The following is a 22,310-nucleotide window of genomic DNA, read 5'->3' as shown; positions in this document are numbered from 1 at the left end:
ATCCTATGACACATCTGTTGTCTTGACTTCTGTGGAAACCAAGCCCAGGAAAACTGTGTATTTTTAAGCCCTAAAGGTAGTTCAGGTAGTTTCTAGGTATGAGGATCTGGGAAAGGAAAGAAAATGTCAGTAGGGATTTTCCACCATATTGGTCTCACCCAATGAAAGACAGAAAGGGTCCCAACAGACCCCAAAGGGAGTCAATGCCTCTACAGAAGCCTGAACTAAAAATATTTCAGAATATTTAAGAGTTCCCCAAAAACTGTTAAAAGGGAAAATTCTACTGTATTTAAAACTCAGTTAATAAAGAACTGAAAGCGAGAGACTTTTCATAAACCCCTCCTTGTTCATTCTGCATCATCCACCGAGATAGCATGGTTTCAGGTTAGCCATTTCCAAAGAGCAGTGATAAGCCAAGGAGTGAGTGAAATTTTATTTTTTTAATGTAGATGAAAATCAGAGAGCAAAGTCATTTATGGCAATTTTTGATGTTCACATGAAAATGAAAAAAATAAATAAATTTATTTTGGTGAAAGAACTTCTCCCGAAAGTGCAACCAGATCTGAAGGTTTACGCTTAAAGATGCAGACCCTTTATAGAATCTGCTGTTGCACATTTTTGTAGGTCAGAGGAGTTCCGGAGGGGACACAATCTAAAGTCTACCTCATAAAACACAAAGTTGGTGCTGATAAGTAGATCTTTTCAAGCACTGCATGCATGCAGTTGCATGCGCACATGTGTGCTCTCACACGCACACCTACCAAATCAAGTCTCATAGAAACTCTGCCCAAATCACGAACCCACAAACATAATGACTAAACCTAGCAATTATCCACCATGCATCCATGGATCCTCTTTCCTGGACAAAAGGTCTGAGTGGACCTTTCTCAAAAGAAGATAAATAAATGGCCAATAAGCACATGAAGACACCCAACATCGTGAATCATTAGGCCAATGGAAATCAAAACAACAAGATACCATTTCCTATACCCCCAGGGTAGCTAGAATAAAATAATATAAATAAATAAATAAATAAATAAATAAATAAATAAATAAATAAATAAAAAGTTGGTGGTAAGGATGTGGAGAAACTGGATCCTTCCTACACTGCTGGTGGGAATGTCACCCAGTGTAGATGCTATGGAAATCAATTTGGCTATTACCCAAAAAGTTAAACAGAGAGTGCCCACATGACCCAGTAATTTCACTCAGCGACTTACAAACAGGCGTTGAAACAAGTATTTATACGTAAATGTTCATAACATCACTGCTCACAACAGCCAAATGTCCATCAACTGATGAATGGATAAAGGGAATGTTGTACATGCATAAATAGAATATTATTCGGTCACAAAAAGGAATGCGGTGTTGACAGGTGCCACAACATGAATGAACCTTGAACATCATGCTAAGTGAAAGAAGCTTTCTACATAAGGCCACATATTGAATGGTTCCATTTATGTGAAATGAGCAGAAAAGGCAAATCCAAAGAGACAGAAAGCAGATTAGTGGATGCCTTGCACAAGGAAAGGATTTGAAATGCTTTGCAATGGAAAGTGACTGCTTAATGGCCAACTGTTTCCTTTTGGGGTGATGATAATTCTGGAATTCTAGTGGTGATGACTGTATATAACATTGTGAGTAGACAATGTCACTGAATTGCACATTTAAAAACAGTTAAAGTGGTGGGGCGCCTGGGTGGCTCAGTCGTTAAGGATCTGCCTTCGGCTCAGGTCATGATCCCAGGGTCCTGGGATGGAGCCCTGCATCGGGCTCCCTGCTCGGCGGGAAGCCTGCTTCTCCCTCTCCCACTCCCCCTGCTTGTGTTCTGTCCCCTCTCTTGCTGTGTCTCTCTCTGTCAAATAAATAAATAAAATCTTTAAAAAAAATAATTAAAGTGGTAAATTAAAAAGAAACCACACATGTCACTTTCAACTAGTTTTTCATATTGCAAAAAATAAACTGCTAATAAACATATCACATGTATCTTTTTTTTTTTTTTTTAAGACGATGCTGAAAGATAAAGAAGGTGAGACTCATTTTAAAGCTGGAAGAGATTCTGACCAGTAAACATTCTGGTCATTGATCAGTGTGTCCTATTAGGGATGGTGACAGCGTCGCGTTGTGTCTGTGTAGACTCTGGGCCATCAGTCTGTGCCATCAGAAGCCCTGAGCGCCCCATCCACATAGGCTGTGCACACCATGTTTGGAGGGACAGCATGTTCCAGACTCTACCAATGTTTATAGAGAGACAGGACTCTGCCCACCTGAGGGAAGGAGAGAGAAGCAGTGCTTAAGTTGCGAAGAACATTTAAGATTATCTTGAGAAATGCAGAAGGTACCTGGGCCCCAAGAGGCAACTAGCTCTCTTCACCTCCTCTGCCTCTTCTCTCCCCCAGTATTTATAAGATGTTCCAATTTACTCTGCTATTTTTGCTAGGACTCCTAACCTTGTTCTGAGACGGTCTGACATTTACACAAGCACAAGCCTGCTTTCAAAGTGAACAGAAGGATATGGTCTGAAACTAACTGGTGATGGCCTCGGGTGCTTGGGGACTGGCCTCGGGCCCCCAGGGTCCAGGCTGATCTCCCACGTGCAAGGAGCACATCCATAACCAGAGTGGGAATCTATCAGAGCTACAGGAGAAACAATGAACCTGGTTGTGGCTGCCTCCTTCCTTCCTCAAGAAATGGCCCAGAGAGGCCACAAGCAAGCATTTGGACCAATCCAGCACGGACCTGGCCTCTTCGACAAGTCAAAGGCAAGAAGGGAAAAAAAAAAGGGAGGGGCTACTGTTCATAATCAGGACAATCAGGGGACACTTTGAGTCAGAACAGCCTTCTCTGGATTCTGACGGAACAAATCAATTGGAAAAACACATTCTGGGGAGTACGCAAGGCATTCTGAATATGGATGGTACAGGGATGATATTAAAAGTTATGATTAGGGCGCCTGGGTGGCTCAGTTGGTTAAGCGACTGCCTTCGGCTCAGGTCATGATCCTGGAGTCCCGGGATCGAGTCCCGCATCGGGCTCCCTGCTCGGCAGGGAGTCTGCTTCTCCCTCTGACCCCCCCCCCTCTCGTGTGCTCTCTCTCATTCTCTCTCTCTCAAATAAATAAATAAAATCTTTAAAAAATAAAAAATAAAAAAATAAAAAAATAAAAGTTATGATTAACGATGAGTAATTTATGGTTATTCAATTTATAATGGTATTGTGAATATGCAGAAAATAGTCTTAAGTCTTACAGATGTACACAGGCAGGGAGTTGCTTTCAAATGACACACACACACACACAAATATTTTAAATGTCAATAATTTTTAAATCTGGATGCGAATTTGGAAACTACATGAGAATTTGCTATACTATTCTTTCTAGCCATTAGACTGTTCACACCTGCCATGTATGTTTGCAAATACTCATAATAAAAAGGAACGGGCCCAAGCCTAGGCCTTCTGCCAGAGCTTGTGCTGAGGCTGCTTCCCCAAACTTCCTCACGGCTCCTTCAGAGGACACATGCCATCACCATCCTCCTCAACATGTACTGAGAATAAGAGATGGAAACCAATTTAAGGCATTCATTAACCACTGCTCTGTCTCTTACTAAGAATGTCCCGAATATGATGGACTCTCCACTTGAGAGAAACATGACAACTGCCAACCCAATGTTCTCAAGTCCGATGATCTCAACAGAACAAAGACACGGTCACCCATGTCACTCCTCTTCAAGCACATATCATTCTCCCATTCACTCATGGAACAGTATTCACCTAGGACTTCCTAAGGGTCTGGCAGGAGGCCTCACACCGAGCCTGCGAGCGGCAACAATCACGACATCCCTGGCCTGCCCCCCGGGGCTTTCCAGCACAGAGGACTTCACCACCAACACCAACACATTCTGAATAAGGCAGCTAAGGCGTAAGTGAGTAGTAACAAAGCCCCACAGACAGTTTCCTGAGTTATAACCAGCCTTCAGTGGGAGAAGAGATTTTACAGCGATCTCAAACCACTGAACACACAAGCAGGGATTCTCTTAGGCAGAATGCTTCTGAATAAGAAGGAAATAACAGGGGGTGCCTGGGTGGCTCCGTAGGTTAAGCATCTGCCTTGGGCTCAGGTCATGATCTCAGGGTCCTGGGATCGAGCCCTGCGTCGGGCTCCCTGCTCAGCGGGAAGCCTGCTTCTCCCTCTCCGTCTGCCCCTCCCCCTGCTCTCTCTCTCTCTCAAATAAATAAATAAAATCTTTAAAAAAAGAGAAGGAAATAATAGTAAGGTCTCCAGTGAAATATTTGTGTGGGCAGATGAGTGCCAAAGCCTAAGTTAACAGAGACCTATGAAAAGATGGCCTGAGGAGGTGTAGGTATGGAGAGATGTCCCTGACGCCACCCGAGGTCCACAATGACTGGGACAGCCCTGCCCACGAGCATGGACAGAGCTGCATGCACACTCCGCCCAGGCCCGTGGGCCGCCTGCCCTACTGGGTGCCCATGGCCTCCTGTGCCAGGGGCCTCCTGAGACGTGTCATCTGCCTCAGGCTGAGCAGCCAGACCAGGTAGGTAAGGGGTCTCCGTTCTGTCCTTACCAGGAAAGAGAACTCACAAGCCAAGAGCCGGCTGAGTGAAGCTCAGCAGCAAGGGCCACCTACGAGGGGCCAAGTATGCAGCTGTACAAAAAGGAATCCATTCCCTTTCCAGTCGTCTATCAGAAAAACACGGACAAAGTGGATGGAAGAAGAGGTGTCTTAATGGAGAGTCCCGGTGAGGAAGCAACCGTAAGAGGGTGTGTTTGTTTCCCAGAGCTATCATAACCAACTGCCACAAACTGGGCTGCTTACAACCACAGAAATCTATCCTACCACAGTTCTGGAGGCTGGAAATCTAGAACCACGATGTCGGCAAGGCCACATTCCCTTCAGAGGCTGTAAAGACAATCTTTCCTGGACACTTCTGACTTCTGGTGGTCCCGGGTGTCCTTGGCTTGTGGCTGCATCTCTGCAATCTCTCTACCTCTGTCTCCACATGGCCTTCTGTTCTTGTCTTATACGGACACTCGTCATCAGACTGGCCCAGCCAGATAATCTGGGGTAATCCTGAGATCCTTCACTTTCTCCAAAGACCCTTTTTCCCAGTAAGGACGTATCCACAGTTTCCGGGGGCTAGAACGTGGATATACCTTTTGTGGGAAGCGGGGAGTGGGGGGGGCCGAGCACAATTTAACCTACTAGAAGGACAGTTAATTGCACCATATCAAGTGCCTAATCATACAGGGGACACGATAACACGTTAAGTTTGGCCCTGTATCAAGCCAGCCAAAATTGATGGATGTGTTTTTTAAACAGAAAAAAAAAATTACTTCTCTTCAGAAACCAGGAACTTCTATTTTAATGTCACACTCTAAATCAATATAGGCAATGTTATCTTGTCCTTTAAAATATAATCCTACTTCACGTCTCTGTGCCTTGGCTTCGTTGTCTGTGGAATGGAAAACATTATAGTATCTCCCCCCCATTGTGGGGATTATGTGAGTTAATGCACGTGTCTTGCTTAAATGAGCACCTGGCACTTCATAAACATTAGTCTTTATGATTATTATCGTTACTGAATACCCTATGTTTCTTCAATTCTGCTTGACGACAGTTTCCCCTTCCTTATAACCAAGGAGGCCACGACCCAACCAGACTTCTTGTTTGTGTCTTTGGAGTAGGCTAATTACAAAACCCCTCCATGATACAAATCTGAAACACTATGGATATAGCAAGCCTAGAAAAAGAAATTATTTGCCGTAAGACCTTAAGATATAGGACAGTTCCCCTGAAGCGAGCATAGTTTACTTATTTCTATTCACTTCTTACCCCACCTTGTTTCAGAAAAGGACCTACTGAAACTGATGCACTCAAATAAAATACCATTACACTTAAAATAAGTGAAAAAAGAAATAAGTGGGCAAGGGGAAATAAGGCTCAAGAGACATCTGAAAAGACAAGATGAAGCCAGGAGTGATATGAGTAAGCACAACGATGCTGCAGGACCCTCCACACTTGTTAGAAGCGGGCCACAACCGGGCTCTAAGCCCTCAAGCACGCCATACGAAGATAAAGCCTGACCAGCTGAATTAGTCATCAGGTCCTTAAGATTAAAATGAGGGGGAGGCAGAAGAGGAAAAGGAAATTTACTCAGAAGAATTGCGATATTCCTGGTAGCGGGAGAGAAACGTCTCCCTTGGGCCCTTTTAAAGAAGGCATGATATATTAGTTGCTTTTCTAGGTGGTAACTATGTATTTTCAGGTGTTCTTTATTTTGATATCCACTCTCTTCCTGATTCACTCCTAGCAGGTAGGAGCAATTGGATTGAGAGTCTAAGGTTGGTAAAGTAAGGGAGGATCTATGTACATGTGTATGTATGTACATATGTGGGGGGTTGTAAATGACAGCCTACTTTTTTAGGACCGGTAGGCACACAAACAGTGTTTCACAATGAAAAGAGAAGACTTTTTTTAAGACAAAAAACAAAAAGTTTTCTTTACACAGACAATACTGAGAAGAGAGCCAATATGCTCCATTCCCAACACAAAACCCGAGAGTTTCCATGTTCTCTAATCCTAGAAGCCAGGAGAAGCAAGAGAGGCATTTAGAGAAGGAAGGGGGTAAGAATCATTAAACAGTAACACAGATCATTTTTGGTTGGCTGGTTTTGTAACGAATAAGGTTAAGATTTTGAACACAAAGAATGCAATTTTACTTTGGCGGTCCCCATGCATGGACCTCTCTCTCTCTCTCTCACACACACACACACACACACACAGAGGCACCCAACACACTTACCTTATTAAGCCACTTTAGCCCTGGTATCGTATTCGAGTTAATCTGTTCCTCCAGCCACGGGCGCATCCGCATCCTTTCCACCGGCATGGTACCCTTTGCAGAAGAGAAACATAGCATCAGGTAATTCTGCTAGTGACTGTCAGGTCTGAACTGTGAAATTCTACACCTCTGCCTGACCCTCTTCCCCGTCCCCTTCCCCAAAACCACACAGCTGACGTGGGCGGTGGATCGGAGGGCCAGCGTGGGCGGGAGGGGGCCTGCCCTGCTAGAGCATACTCAGTAATGAGGAGCTGTCTCGGTGGGACAATGGTTCGGGCCAGACCTGCTCGCACTAGATCCCATGGGTGTAGAAGGCCTGGGCTCGCACTAGGTCCCATGGGTGTAGAAGGCCTGGGCTGGCAGAAACCCTGCTAGTTCGAGGGCCTGGACACCCTAGGGACTTGGCCTAAAGAGAGGTCTTAGCCCCACCCCAACCCGGCTGTGTAGCAGAGCCCTTCGGTGTAGCAGGTGGGTATTGGGAGGACCAGCAGTTTACAAATACCTTTGGGTGTTACCCTCCCAAGAGCCCAGGGTGGACAGAGCAAAACAGTTGTGGGAAACAGTGCTTAGAGCCAATTTGTGGCTTTTGGGTATCTGGGTGACAGAAATGTTTTGAACCACCAATTTTCATGCTTTAAAGTCTAAAAGCATCAATTCATCTGGTGTCCTATCTACTCTCAGAGCCCGGCAGCATCTCCGCTCTGGCTTCAGCTCGGCACTCATGTTCATGCACTCTCTTGCTCCCTCCCTCAAAGACCCCCCCTCACGGCCACTCCCTCTGACCTGAGATCCTCCTCCCTTTCCTTTAACTAACCTTCCCTCTGAAAATAGCTGCCTGGTCTAAACATGGTCCCTCCACCAGCCCACATCCTGCCTCTCTTCCCTCCTTCCAGATACATTTCTAGATAGTCTTTCCCTTGTCCACTCAAATACCACCAGAGTGCAATCACTAACAAAGTACTGTCTAGCACTCATCTTCATCCTATTTGCATGTAAATTTAAATGGAATGTAGGATTCAAAAGCAAAGATGAGGTCCATTCAAGCTTCCACTCTATAAAACTTCATGGACAGTGTGACATCATCCTCTTTTCAACCCTTAGCTGTATCTTCCTTCTTTTACTCATTTCCTCCTCCGAAAATGAGCTCCGAAAATTCTATTGAGATGAATTTGGGTTGCGATGATCCAAGTGTCAGTCACTCTCTCTCCCAGCTTGCAGAGGACTTCTCTCTCCTCTGTGCCTCCCCCAGTTCTGCCAGCGTGTGAGCATCACTATGTCAGAGCCTTGGCCTCGAGAGCCTGACGACATTCTAGAACTCGATTCTAGAACTCGATTCTAGAACCTGCACGTCTCTCCCAGTTCAGATCCACTCTCTGTTGCAGATGCTTCCTCGGAATCCCTGCTCACACTGCACTCTCTGCTGCTCCTTCTCAGGCCTTGCCCATCCTTCCCCATCCTCCAAGACCCAGTTTCTGCCCTCCTTCTCCACAGGCCTTCCCAGACCACTCCAGCCCAATCCTCCTCCCAGACTTCCCCAATACTCACTGATCTTACATTGCTCATTTGAGAATCAAACATTGCTTGAGAGTGGCATTCCATGCTGTCTTTGTTCTTATCCAACTCTCTCCTTAACTATAAACTCTTCCACTGTGTACACCTCTCTTCCTAACCAAACTGTAAGTTCTTTGAGAGCAGGAACTCTACCCCTCGTAGGGTCTTTTAATATTCCTACAAAGCCCAAATGCTGCCTCCCACCCAGGAGATATTCAAACAAGATCCAGGCCAGCTCTGAAGGTCAGCCAAGCTGGGCTGACATTGCTGGTTGGCCCTGTCCACGCATGTGGAGGCTTCAGGTCACCGCTCTTTGAGATAAGTAACAGGAAGCTTGGGGACAAGCCCACAGGGGCCCCCAATACCGCTGCTCTTAGTGGTTCGCAAGTCATTCCAGTCCCTCATGCGTTTATCCACCTTTTCAAGATCATTTATTGAGAATGATATTCCAGGAACAGGAAAAGGCAAGACATCCTCTAGCATCTAGAAACTCCTAGTCTAATAAGGGACAAGAAGGAAGAGATTACCATACCACACGAAGAGTCCTGTGTACAGAATGGTACTAGAAAGCAGTTGGCAACAGAGAGGGGCCAAAGACAGGCTGGCCCTGCAGGGCCTGGAGAACCATGCCTAGGGATTGTGATCATCATCCCAAGACAGGAGGGACAACTGGGGATTAATGCAAATGAACGATATGATCGATTTTGTTGACAGTAAAGGGAAGAGCTGACTACAAAATCCAGACCAGTACATTACCACTTTTAATGGGCACACAAATCTTGATTTGGCAGGTCTAGGTGAGCCCTGTGATTCCCTCTTTCTAATAAGCTCCAAGGTCCTTGGACCAGACTCTGAGGAGCAAGGCTCTAGATTGTCTTCTATTTTTAATTATGAGCCACCTGCTCTTCTGTGCTCTTCCTGCAAAGTCTGGTCATTCTGGCAAGCAGAGACCCTCCATTAGGCTCAGCGTATCACGTTCTGTATCACCTATCTGTTGGTCCATCCCTTATTTACATGCTGGGCCTTTCTAACAAGGACACAGCTCAGCCAAACCTCGGTCTCTCAGTTACCTAGCCAAAACACTGTGGAAATCACACACGTAAAGGATGTTCTAAATCTTGAGTTAGGACTGTCATTACTCATAAGCAGATTTTTAGGAAAAGCAGAGATAGCAAGTATCGCCTTATCAGAGTAGGACAAACTCTGTTACAAAGGACTTCTCTTATTTTAGGTTCTACGTTTTTTTTGTTTTAAACACCTAGGATTTCCCCGATGTTACATACTGGGAAAAAACTAATACTTTCACATGAAGATACTTCCTCTATATATACTTGATCTTAGAGCCCAGCCCCACGTCCCACACACTAAACAGGTAATGATTGACCAGTGGTCTCGCTGCCTGATGCAGAAGAAAACAGGTGCTGTAATAGGTCTCCTCACCAGCCGAGTGCACGTCCTGACTTGTGCGGAAGAAAGTGAAGGTGGAATGCTATATTGAGCCTAGCGCCAGAAACTCATCCTTTAGTTTGACACAAAAAATAAATGGGATTTCCAGAGATTAAAAGGCTGAGAGGACAGTCACAGAGGGTCAGAGACTAGATACTGAGAAAAGAGTCCTCTTTGGCATGAATTTTCTAGCTTCTGTCAATGAAATTCATGGTGACAGATGGGTCTTCCCTTTTGGAAGGTGAGTTTCCCAGAGGCACCCGGTCCCATGGGCCACAGGAAACTCAAACCGAGTTGGGGAAGGCGTGGAACAGGTGAGAAAAGACAAAGAGGTGCTATTTTTGGCAAGAGAACCACAGTCCACCAGAAATTGAGACACGTGTTCCAGTCCTGACCTTGACGTTACTAGTGTGTGTCCTTGGGCTAGTCACCCAAACCCTCTGGTCTGCACTTCGATCATCTAGGAAAATGAGAGGTTTCAAAAAGATAATTTCTCAAGTGATTTACGACTCTAGGAATCCTTTTGTGACATGAAGGCTCATTATCTGGTTTATCTTTTGTGTAAGCTTCTATGCTTGTGCATTGGGTTGTTTTTAAGAGTGAAATGCTTGGGGCGCCCGGGTGGCTCAGTCAGTTAAGGGCCCGACTCTTGATTTCGGCTCAGGTCATGGTCTCAGGTCCTGGGATGGAGCTCCACATCCAGCTCTTCACTCAGCAGGGGGTCTGCTTAAGGATTCTCTCTCCTTCTCCCTCCACCCCACTCTTGCTCGCATGTGCTCTCTCTCTCAAATAAATCAATCTTTTTTTTAAGTGAAATGCTGAAATTATGGCTCTTTAAGCCTAAGATATGGAACATCTACCCTCAATCCCAACAAAACGCACTTTCTGAAATCACCTCTCATTATACCTTTGAGATGTGGGGTTGGGGTCATCTTTAGAGCCATGGCATCAGCCTCTAAATCAGTTCAGTACATGGCGGGTATTTAGAATATCACTGGTACTGGTGGTGCCCATCAATGCATGTAAGCTATTCCCTGTGACTCACAGGAAGTGATCAGTCCCCCATGAAGTTGACAATGGTATGGTCATGCTCAGGGCCAGTAACAGTGATCTTGAATTTTAACCTAAATAACTGAACTTTGGATCTTGGAATAGTAACAGCAATGGCGACTATTCACTGAGCACATACTATACGCCAACCCATTAAAACCAGTTTTTCTGAGCTTCTCGTGTAATTCTTATAACCCTAAGAAGGTAGGGACTTTATTTAGTATTCCATATTACAGATGACAGGATAGGTAAAGGAACTGCTTTCAAGGCAATCTGCTAGTAAGGAGGAGAGCCAAGACTCTCATGCGGATCTCTCTGAAAGGCCCAGCTTCAGAAACCCTAACACCTGCTTTTTTCTTACCCTAGAAAGCACTCAGTTATGATGATCTTTTAACTGTTCTACTTCCTGAGCCTTTCCCAACTCCTGTCTGTTCTGCATACCACTGACATATTAAATTTCCTAAAATACCACTTAAATCATGTTAATATTCTATTCCAGAGACTTGTAAACATCCCTGCTGGATTTAAGATAATAAAATCCTTGGCTGAGAGAGGGTGGTACGCTTCTGCTAATGACACAATTAGGTAATTCAGACGTAAGTCCCAAGGCGAATAACAAGAAAACCTACACAAAACATGTTTTTTAAAATCTGTTTAGAAGAATCAGAGAACTAAGAAGGTAGCAAAGAATTAGGAGAGCAGGATCGGGAAGAAGAAAGAAACTCAGGAAGGTAAGCCTGACATTTGGGGCATTCTTCCCCTAGCCTAGGGGCATCTGCCAATTCCCGAATAGGAGGCTCCAGGGCACAGAAGCTGAGCAAAGCTTCTGACACATTCCGGTGACTAAGGGGGACAAGAATTGAAGATCAGGACTTAACTAGGAAAAGGAAGTCTAGAAACCACCCCCCCACACACACACAAGCTTCATTTGGGATAAAACTAAATGGAAACAGACTAACCTCAAAGACTGAAGCCTAGCTTTGAATCACCTCAATCTCTGATCAAATTAAAATGATCTGGAACTCCCAGAAGTGAATGTAATCATATCTTGAGGAAGACAACATTATCCTAGAATTTATATTACCTCTGGAGTTTTTCATACACACAATCAATATAGCTGAGAATACAAGGATAAAAGACAACAAAATAAAAAAATCAATGAAATATGGACAACAAAAACAGACCCACAGGGATTCAGACACAGGTCTTATACGGATAGATATAAGGGATACACAGATAACAAAAGTTTTCAGACACAGTCTTTAAGACAAGTATGCCTACATAAAAGACAAGATGGACAACGTTGGTAAAGAACTAGAAACTAAAAAAGAAATTCTAGGACTAAAGGGCAAATAATTAAAATCAAGAACTCAACGGATGGGTTTACTAATAGATTAGACACCGCAATAAAAAGTAAGAAGAAGAAGACAGGTCGGAAGGAAATAAACAGAATGAAGCACTTAGAGACAAAAGGGTGGAAAATGTTAAAAAGAAGATAGCATCCATAGCAGATTTTATCTTAGAGGTAAAAAGATCTAAAATATGGGCAGTCTGCAGTTCCATGAAGACAAGAGAAAGAATGAGGCAAAAGCGATATTTGGGGAACAATGACCAATTATCTTCCAACCACAGATTTAATAATTTACTACAAACCCCAAACGGACAAATACAAATAACACGACACTCCAGTACGCGTGCTGAAAACCAAAATCACAGCGAAAAATCTTAAAGATGGCCAGAGGGAAAAAACAGGCATCACCTTCAAAAAACGAATAACAAAAACCCCAAGACCCAGAAGCCTTACCGTGGCTACTCAACAGAAACCCTGGGAGACAGAAGACAACGGAAAGGTGTCCGTAAGGTACTCAAAGGAAAAGCTGCTATTTGTAAAAAGCTGAGCTACAGCAAAAATCTCCGTCGAGAATGAAGTGGAAATAAAAGCATCTTCGTTCAGAGAAGAATTTCCACCAGCAGCCCCACAGCTCATCAGATCCCAGTTGCAGGGGCACAGGAGGTGGGTCAAAACTGGGGAAGAGGGAAGGCAAGAGTATTGGCGCCACGCAGCTAAGAAGAGGGCTTCAGCGTGAGTCTGATCACAGCAGCACTCCATCCCATTTCTTCAGCACCTGGGACATTGATCTGTTTTATAAGTAACCTGCCAGGGCTCTTGTCACCTGATAGCCCTTACACAGCCATGTGCCCACCCCTCTTCCCTCCTTTTTTTTTTTTTTAAAGATTTTATTTATTTATTTGAGAGAGAGAAAGTGAGAGAGAGCATGAGAGGGGAGAGGGTCAGAGGGAGAAGCAGACTCCCCACTGAGCGGGGAGCCCGATGCGGGACTCGATCCAGGGACTCCAGGATCATGGCCTGAGCTGAAGGCAGTCGCTTAACCAACTGAGCCACCCAGGCGCCCCCCCTCTTCCCTCCTAACAAAAGCTAGCTCCAATCTCTTTTCATCGACGAAACCTTCTCTCTCAGCTCTAACCTGGGACCCTCTGCTCCTACAGCAGGTACTCCTACTGCAGTACCCAGTCATCCAGTGTATGGACAAATATGTATTAAACCCACGTTATTGCAAGGCACTCTGCTAGGTGCTAGGGAGGATTCAGAGATGTGTGAGACCTGATCACTACCCTCAAGGAATTAATAAGTTAACTGGGGGTATGAGACATAAATCCTATAAAGCGACCCAATAATACTATAATTATGATAATAAAAGACTGCACTAGAGATCAGAAGGCAGTATACGATTAATTGCCGACTACGGGAACTAGTTCGTGAGGAATCCATAAATCGTTATCGGATGGGTTGGTAAGGGAAAGCTTTGAGGCACAGGAAGAGCTTATTAGGATGGGGAGGAATAGTCCAGGCACAGAGAGGGTGGCAAGCAAGCCAGGCAAAGGTGAAGGCTGGTAGAAAGGGCAGAGGCAGGACCGGGGAAGGTGGGTTTGCTGACGTGGGCGGAGCAACTGCCTTGGGCACCAATGTGGGTGGAGCTTCGTGAGAGTCCGCGAGCAGGTGAGCAGGTGAGCAGGTGAGCAGCACGGGCTGGGTGGTTTACAGAAATCATCGCTAACCCACACACCGGCCTTTATCAGTTAAATATTGTTATCCCCATTTTAAGGAGGAGGAAAAGCATAGCTTGAAAAGGTGACTTTAAAAAAAAGAAGGAAAAACCATGTCGCAGTCACCCAAGCCCCTAGAAGAGGGACCAAGGCTTGTACCCCCCATCGCCCAGCTGGTGGACAGAGGCTCCTAAAATGCTGGGTACCAGCCTGAGATTAGTCACGTATAGCAGTCACAGAGGGGCAAACGGAGGCAAGGAGATGAGCCAGCGGCTACTGCTCGGGTCCAGGGTGGAGGCTGCGGGAACGCACAGAAAGTGAAGCAAGTGGCAAGCCCCGTGTAGGAACGTACTAGCGACATCTAGTAGTAACTTTTCCTGAACATTTGGTAATCGTTCCCCAAATGCAAGTGCCTCTTGCATGAGATTCTACACTCCTCACACCGACCTTTGTACCCTTTTGGCAAAAGTTAAAAATTCCAGTTCAAAATCACGTGAGTTGAGAGGAAGAAGGCTGGAGTTGAAAACCGAAAATCCTCGCCATCATCATCGCCCTCCTCGTCCCCATCACCCTGTCCAAGTGTTTCCTAGGAATCAGACCCTAGGCCAGGGGCTTTTCACGCGTTACTTCATTTAATCTTCAAACAAGTTCTATGAGGTACAGCATCCTATCTCCATTTGATAGATGAGGAAATGAAGCTGCTTACCAAGCTGCAGAGCTAGTAAGTGGTAAAGCTAGGATTCAAATCCGGATCCACCTGATTCCAAAGAAGATGCCAAAAACCCCCAGGCCAGTGTTTTTCAAACACTGGGTCATGAAATCAATTTATGGCACTTCAGTTTTAACGTATGTGAACACAGAATACAAACTATGAGAGTCGCCCCAATAAGGGTAAGGTTGTTTTATTATTTTTTTTCCAATTTTATATTATCCTGGTACTGTGGTAAAAAAGGGCATAAAAAGCATTTTATGTGGCCGAACCGCTCCCCAGGTGTGTGCACGATGTTCAGAGTGGAAAGCAGGAAGCAGAAGAGAAGGATATGGTGAACCTTAGAACCGTAAGGACTCCTGGAAAACAGACGTGAGAAGCACGAGAGAATTTTAACAACAAGTGCCTGGCATGAAAATATCGTGTTCAGAGCTAAGATAATAGGACGCCGAATCTGAGGGTGGGGTTTGAGACCCGCCCAGTTGGCTAACCTTAATACATCTCTGCCTACAGTATTCACATCACTCTGCACACTCTGGTAGGACCCTGGAGGATGAAGTCAACAATTACCAGTCATGAAATCAGAAGACATTTTAACATTGGGATGAGCACCAGACCCAGAGAAGACATGCCTCTTAGTGTACATGTTACCTGCACCAATGCAAAACCAATTTCAACAAGTTTTATTAAACTTCGGGAGCGTTAATACGCAAGGGAAATCAATTTGTGATATCCACTGTTACCAGTGATGTAATCCTCACTCCATGCACTTACTGTTTTATTTTATTGAACTTTCGAAAGATGCGCGTCACAGATGCATTTAATAATTTTAGTCTCTAGCCCAGTTCTTCTCAAGGTTTTAAGCAATTCAACCATGAATTCTCCTACTATGTGGGCTTTTCAAGAGCTCAACCTTGGGGCGCCTGGGTGGCCCAGTCAGTGAAGCGTCTGCCTTCGGCTCGGGTCATGATTCCAGGGTCCTGGGATCCAGCCCTGCATCGGGCTCCCTGCTCAGCAGGGAGTCTGCTTCTCTCTCTCTTCCTCTGCCCTTCCTCCCTGCTCATTCTCTCTCTCTCTCAAATAAATAAGTAAAATCTTAAAAAAAAAAAAAAAGAGCTCGACCTTGAATAATGGGGACAGGATTGCTGGAAATGGCTACCCTCAATGTATCAACATCCCTAGTTACTTTCCATTCACCTCTACCAGCACCCCCAAAATGCCTGTGCTACATTATTACCTGGGGAATTAAAAAAAAAAAAAAAGGACTCCCTGATCCCATCTTAGGCTCACTGAATAAGAATCTCCAGGGATTAAGAACCAAGAATTTTTTTTTTATTATCCCAGGGCAATTTGGATATGCAGCTACGTGTGGATATCACTGCCATTCAGTACCATCAGCTCAATGGCCTTCCAGATCCCATTTGTATAATAAACATCTCCAAATGAGTCATAGGAAAACGAGGACGCCAATGGTGAATAGATTTCATCATGAATAGAATATAAATACATATGAAATTAGAATTCTAAAATGCCTTTAAATACCACGGAACAAGTTTCCCATACTGAGAATCATCCAAATTATAGTTTTGCATATTTGCCATTCTACCCACAATTTTCTTATTGGACGTGTTTTCTATCTCCTTTCAGAAGATATTACCATAGTTACTTTACAAAAATTTCCCTATCTCTGACCACAAACTACTCTGGTACCTGAAACAGTGTGATTGATTATCTGATAGTAACTTGCACTGCATCATTGCAACCGAAACTGACTTATGGCCTCCACATGTGTGTTTAAAAGACACCAAAATATGTCACTGGTTTTCCGTACTGTTGGTGAGCCAACAGTCATTCTAGGAAACAGTTCTCAATGCAGCCTAAAGAGAACAGGAGTTCTCTCCATCCAGAGAGCAAGCCTTGAAGAAACACAGGACACACTCTTGTCTATGCAGACACGCACTTTTCAGAGAGGGGGCCCAGAGCCCTGCTGCCCATCCCCGCCCAACAAGCCCCGCTCCCCTGTCCCGTCTCCCCAGAGTGCCCATTCTCTGGCCCCATTCTCTGCCCAACACAGCTGCCTAGCACTTCTCCACTACAAATGGGTCTCACTTCCTCCCTCTTGCTTGCTCATGTGTCACAAACTCATGCCTGGGCCGAATAACGCCCAGTCCCGACTCTACCACGACACGTTGATGGTTTATCTGCACATCTTTTTTGCTTCTCCCTCATCAGCCCCTGTTGCTGTACCCCACAGGAATGATCTCAGATCTTTCCACACTGCCTAATTCACAGCCACACTCATCAATCCCGGAAAGGCTCTTGCCTCTCACTTCAGAGAGAAAAACAGACGCCACCAGGCTCTTCTTTCTGAGTTTCTGACTCCGCTCCCTCTTCAAACGTATCTGGACTTCCATGCCCTCCTTTTTTCCTTCTTCAGACCAGGCGAGTAGTGATGCCACTCTCTGCAAGGGGAATGTGGAAGGTTTAAGAGAAGAAATACTGAGATTGGTTTTGGGTCTATTGGCTTTGAGATATTTTTGGGATATCAAAAAAAAAAAAAGAAAGAAAGCATTGGGTGGGCCATTAGACCCATGGAGGCTAGAGCTTGGGAGAAATGCCTAGCCTGGAAATAGCCAGCCACCCCTTTGCAAAACTTCCCTTGAATTCCTAAAACACTGCCTCTAATATATATCCTATGCTCCTTTCAAGCCGGACACCTGGGTTAACATTGCTACATGTGTTAATATGTACATCTGTGTTGACTTCTACTTTGCATCAAACAGGCACCTGATAAATAAAGATCAGCCCTCTCCAGCAATTCTGGACACGTTCTGTACCCGCACAGTCCAACAAGGGAGCCACCAGCCACGTGTGGCTAGTGAACACCTGAACTGTGGCTGGTGTGAATGACAAACCATTCACACCAGATGACACAGAGTTTCAAGGCCAGTTCTGGTTTTTCCAAATCACAGTGAGTGCTCAGGTGTTTGCTCAAAACAAAATATCTGCCTAGGACACCCCTGTGGGGGTTTTGAAGAGGCAGGTTAGCCACCTGACATTGAAACTGTTCTATTTTGAGAAAAGCCTGTTTTGTTTTGTTTGCTTGTTCTTTTTTTGCTTGTTTGTTTTTTCTGGTTTTTTGTTTTTTGGGGTGTTTTTTGTTTTTTGGGTTTTGGGGGGTTTTTTTGAGAAAAGCCTGGTTTTAAAAGGGCTGACTCACGCTCTGCAAGCTTAATCACCTTTCGGAAGGCAACCTGTTGGTAAGTGGGGGAGCTTCTGTGTGAGTAACTCATATCCCTGTTTAGACCTGCAGGCCCTTGAAAACACCACCAGCTGGCAGGTCCAGAGCGCCCAGGATCCCATGCTACGTGACAATGATATGAGCAATAGTTGGTGAGTCTTAAGTGCTCAACAGTGTCAGGCAAGTTCTCAGCTTGTTATGAGTATTATTAGTTCACTTGCTTTGCCACCATCCTGTAAGGTAGGCACTCCTAAAATCTCCATTTTACAGATAAAGAAACTGAGACACATAAGGTTAATAAGTAACTTGCCCAAGGTCACAGAGCTACGGAGTGGCTGAGTTCACATTTCAACACAGGGGGTCTTAGGCCCTTACTTGGCCTTCGGACCATGAGGTCAAACTGGGGTCCACATAAAGAGGCATGGAGGGCCCAGTACCTCCCAGTCTGTGCTGAAGGGGCTCCCAGGGCCGAGAGAGCCCCGTGGCCAGTAAGCACCTCTCCAGCCACACTGGTTGGGCCCGACGCATAGAAAGCAGCTTCCCGACCTCCATTACCCAGCACCACCCCCCATTAATTCGTACTTCCTGCCCCTCCGGGTACCTTCCTGGCTGGTGGAAATCAGCAAGAAGTACTGCGTATCATGTCCAGCCAGAGCTTTATTTTTGTAATTTGTACTAGGAAAACAGTATTTCCCCACTCCAAAATAAAATGATCTTCTTACGTTCTACCCCTTCACCTCCATCTCCTCTTCAAGAAAGCAACGGGAGAGAACCAGAGGGTTTGTTATCTGTGTGTTTGTCACTGGGTGCGTTCTCCATTGTTTTAGTTTCTGCTTCTGCCATAAGGCAGGGTCACCTGGCCCAGAGCATGGGCCACCCGGGTCCTGGGCAGTCTTCAGAAAGGAGGGGAGGGAGAAAGTGCACCCTGCCCAGCCTATTCTTTTTTCTTCTTCTTCTTCCTTTTTTCTTTTTTTTGTACCAATTAATTAACATACAGTGCATTACTAGTTTCAGAGGTAGAGTTCAGTGACTCATCCGTTGCATATAACACCCAGTGCTCATGACATCACGTGCCCTCCTTAATGCCCATCACCCAGGTACCCCATTCCCCCAACCCACCCCCAGCAGCCCTCAGTTTGTTTCCTAGAGTTGAGTCTCTTATGGTTTGTCTCCCTCTCTGATTTTGTCTTATTTTATTTTTCCTTCCCTTCCCCTGTGTTCATCTGTTTTGTTTCTTAAATTCCACATATGAGTGATTCTTGATGGGCCCCAAGAACTAAGCACACATAAGACCCATAGATGCTCTACCACCTCAATGCACATTTTGCATGAACATCCGTGTAAGGTACTGAAAACCACTCAGGTGGTAAACATTTGGGGTATTTGTCAATTTCCACCCCGTCAGTGTATATGCAGAGCAAACACGGGCTATGAGGGCATTTTGCTTCTCCCTCATTTTTAGTATCAGGACCTCTAACGAGTGCCAAACCTCATGCCTGCAAATGCCACGCCAACCTGCCTACATCTGTACTCCCTCCACACCCTGTTTGTCCTACGTCCGTCCACACCAACTTACTTCCCTCTCGGAATGAAGGGCCACTTTTAAATCTACCCTTCCCAAAAAGCTTTCCCTGACCAATGCAGGTTCAACTCTTACCACAACAGCCTTCCTGCTCATACGGATAGAATGGCCCCAAGAAATAGCTGGATGTTAATGATAATTGATCTTGTCTGACTCTTCGCTAATTAAGTTGACCCGGAATAAGTGATTCTGATCGCCACAGGGCCTTGCGCTACCCTTATTTGTCACTGAGTAGCAGGGCGGCCACAATGCAGGGCTGACAGGCACCATGACTTGGGGACAGCACGGCCACCCATGAGCAGGGTGGAGGCCTGTGTCCCAAGGAGCTAGTGCCCCATCCTTATCACCATGCCCTATTTGAGGCTAGAACAGGGGAGTTGTGACCCTGAGAATTCAACCTGCCATTGCTCTAAAAACTCAGAAATCTCTTAGACTCCACCACTTTCTCCAAAACTGGAGGAGGCATGCAGGTCTAGGAGTATTTCCCTCAGCAACCCTGGCCAACTCCCCAGGGCACTGCCTCAGGAACCAAACGCAGAGGGTAGCAGAACCCCTGATCCTTAAGCCTCAGTATTCTTATCTGTAAAATGGGGATAACTTCCTTAGAGTTTGTGGTAGGACTAGTAAGATGTGCAAAGTGCCTCGCCTACTATCTGGTCAACAGTGGATAATTTAATAATCAATAGTTTCCACCGACACAAATTTTTGATCAAGGACGTTTGACGGAGCATGATTTACAACAGCAAAAAATTTAAATTGATCCAAACACCAGACAGTATGGAGATGGTTACATAACATGCGGTAGACTCAAATAATGAAAAACCGTGACTCTAGAAGAGTATTCCATTTGTATGAGAAAGTGATCAGCATATATATGTTAACATAGAGCTAATATATGTAAGTATATATTCTATGTGTTTTTATATATTCCATATAAGTAATATACAAGTTAATATAGTTCAGAATATAATACAAGTTAATAAGTGAAAAAAAAGCAGGGCAACACACTTCCAGGATATGCTGGGCACGGCTGCTGAGTCGGGGCGCTGACACGGGGCCCCCCTCATGACCACAGTCAGAGCTCACCCCGCACAAACGCTCCAGCCGACTCCCACAGAGGCCGGCGCCGCCTGGTACAGGACTGACGATGTGCACCAGGACACAGCTGTGTGGCCCGGAACTGGGCGGCCAGGGGCCAGGGGAGCACCCCAACCCCAGCGGCAGCAGACCAAGCGAGGAGGTTTGCTCAACAGTGAGTAAAAAGCTGCCATCCATTACAGCATAGGGTGTCTCGGGGGTGGGAGGGTATAATCCCCAGGAGGAATCATAAAGGCACATCCTAATGAGTGCCATCCCGTGTTCACTCCAAGTCCTGAGGTTTCCAACAGCCCTGATGGCAGCAGAGTGCTCTAATTTTAGATCAGAGAATAAGTATAATATGACAGTAAAGAACATTCTTCTCGGGGTGCCTGGGTGGCTCAGTCGTTAAGCGTCTGCCTTCGGCTCAGGTCATGATCCCAGGGTCCTGGGATCGAGCCCCACGTCGGGCTCCTTGCTCGGCGGGAAGCCTGCTTCTCTCTCTCGCACTCCCTCTGCTTATGTTCCTACTCTCGCTGTCTCTCTGTCAAATAAATAAATAAAATCTTAAAAAAAAAACAACACTCTTCTCAGAACGACGGAGTTTCTGTCTATCCTTCCTCCCCCCTCCCTCCCTTCATGGACGATGTAGTCCAAAAGCCCATTAGCTGGAATTGTGCAAAGCAGATGTACTGTGTTGAAGAGTGTGGCCCTCAGATTCATGTCCACCCAGAACCTGTGGACATAAACTTATGCGGAAATAGGGTCTTTGCAGATATTATCAAGTTAAAATCAGATCATACTGGGTTAGGATGGGCCCTAAATCCAACATGACTGGTGTCCTTACAAGAAGAGGGAAATCTGGACACACACACATACACAGAGAGGAGAAGGCTGTAGGAAGACAGAGATGGGTGTTGGGGGGATGCATCCACAAGCCAAGGAAAGCCAAAGATTACCAGCTGCCACCAAATCAAGCAGAGAAGCAGGGAGCAGATTCTCCCATAGAGCCCCCAGAAGAAACCAACCCTGCTAACACCCTGATTTCAGACTTCCAGCCTCCAGAACCATGAGGCAATAAATTTCTGTTGTTTAAATCACCCAGTTTGTGGTACTCTGTTATGGCAGCCCTAACAATCTGAAAATAGTAGACATTCGGGGAGCAGAGCAGAAGCATGCTAGTGTGGGGTCCTGGCCCTTGGGGGGGAAGGAAGCAGTGGCCTGTAGCGTGGGGAGTACTGAAGCCAATGTGGGGCAGTGAGGATAGACACTGGGGGAGACGGAAGCTTAGAGTGGGGTGTCAGGGCCCAAGTGAGGTGACAGGGCTCCTGTCCAGGGGCAGCAGTCCCATCCAGAGCACAGGAGCCCAAGGAATGAGGTGGGGGGACAACCTCATTGCCATGGGGACGTGAGATTAGATACTTATAGGCAACTGAGTAAATTAATTAATACATTAAGGATAATGGGAGCCAGGTTTCTCACTTTTGGAGAAGGAAGCACAAACAGAGGAAGAAATCTAGAATAACCCCGGGTGTTGGAAGAAAATAAGGACTGAATTCATAGTTCATCATATATCTCGATAAATACAGAAATAAATATAGATGTACAAATCTGTGTCTGTGTATGGCACATATATTCCCTGCCCACTAAGAGGGAATGGGGGCGGCCACATACCATTGGTGGTAAGCACACATAATACCCAAATCTTAGTTTCTAAACACCATTCT

General features: G+C 45.5%; 1 protein-coding gene across 4 annotated transcripts in view; it reads right to left on the bottom strand.

Moving 5' to 3' along the window:
• Positions 1-22,310, bottom strand: part of IRF2 (interferon regulatory factor 2) — an 81,990-nt gene that overhangs the window by 34,130 nt on the left and 25,550 nt on the right. For all 4 annotated transcript variants that reach the window (XM_035004269.1, XM_035004270.1, XM_035004268.1 and 1 more), the window contains exon 2: positions 6,823-6,915. In XM_035004269.1, coding sequence (XP_034860160.1) covers positions 6,823-6,909 — 87 coding nt within the window. In that variant the 5' untranslated portion in view covers positions 6,910-6,915. The remainder of the gene's footprint in view (positions 1-6,822; positions 6,916-22,310) is intronic.

This window comes from Mirounga leonina, unplaced genomic scaffold (assembly GCF_011800145.1).
Source record: "Mirounga leonina isolate KUSES-001 unplaced genomic scaffold, KU_Mleo_1.0 Mir_128, whole genome shotgun sequence".
Lineage (NCBI taxonomy): Eukaryota > Metazoa > Chordata > Mammalia > Carnivora > Phocidae > Mirounga > Mirounga leonina.
This window is presented reverse-complemented; position numbering and strand designations above follow the sequence as displayed.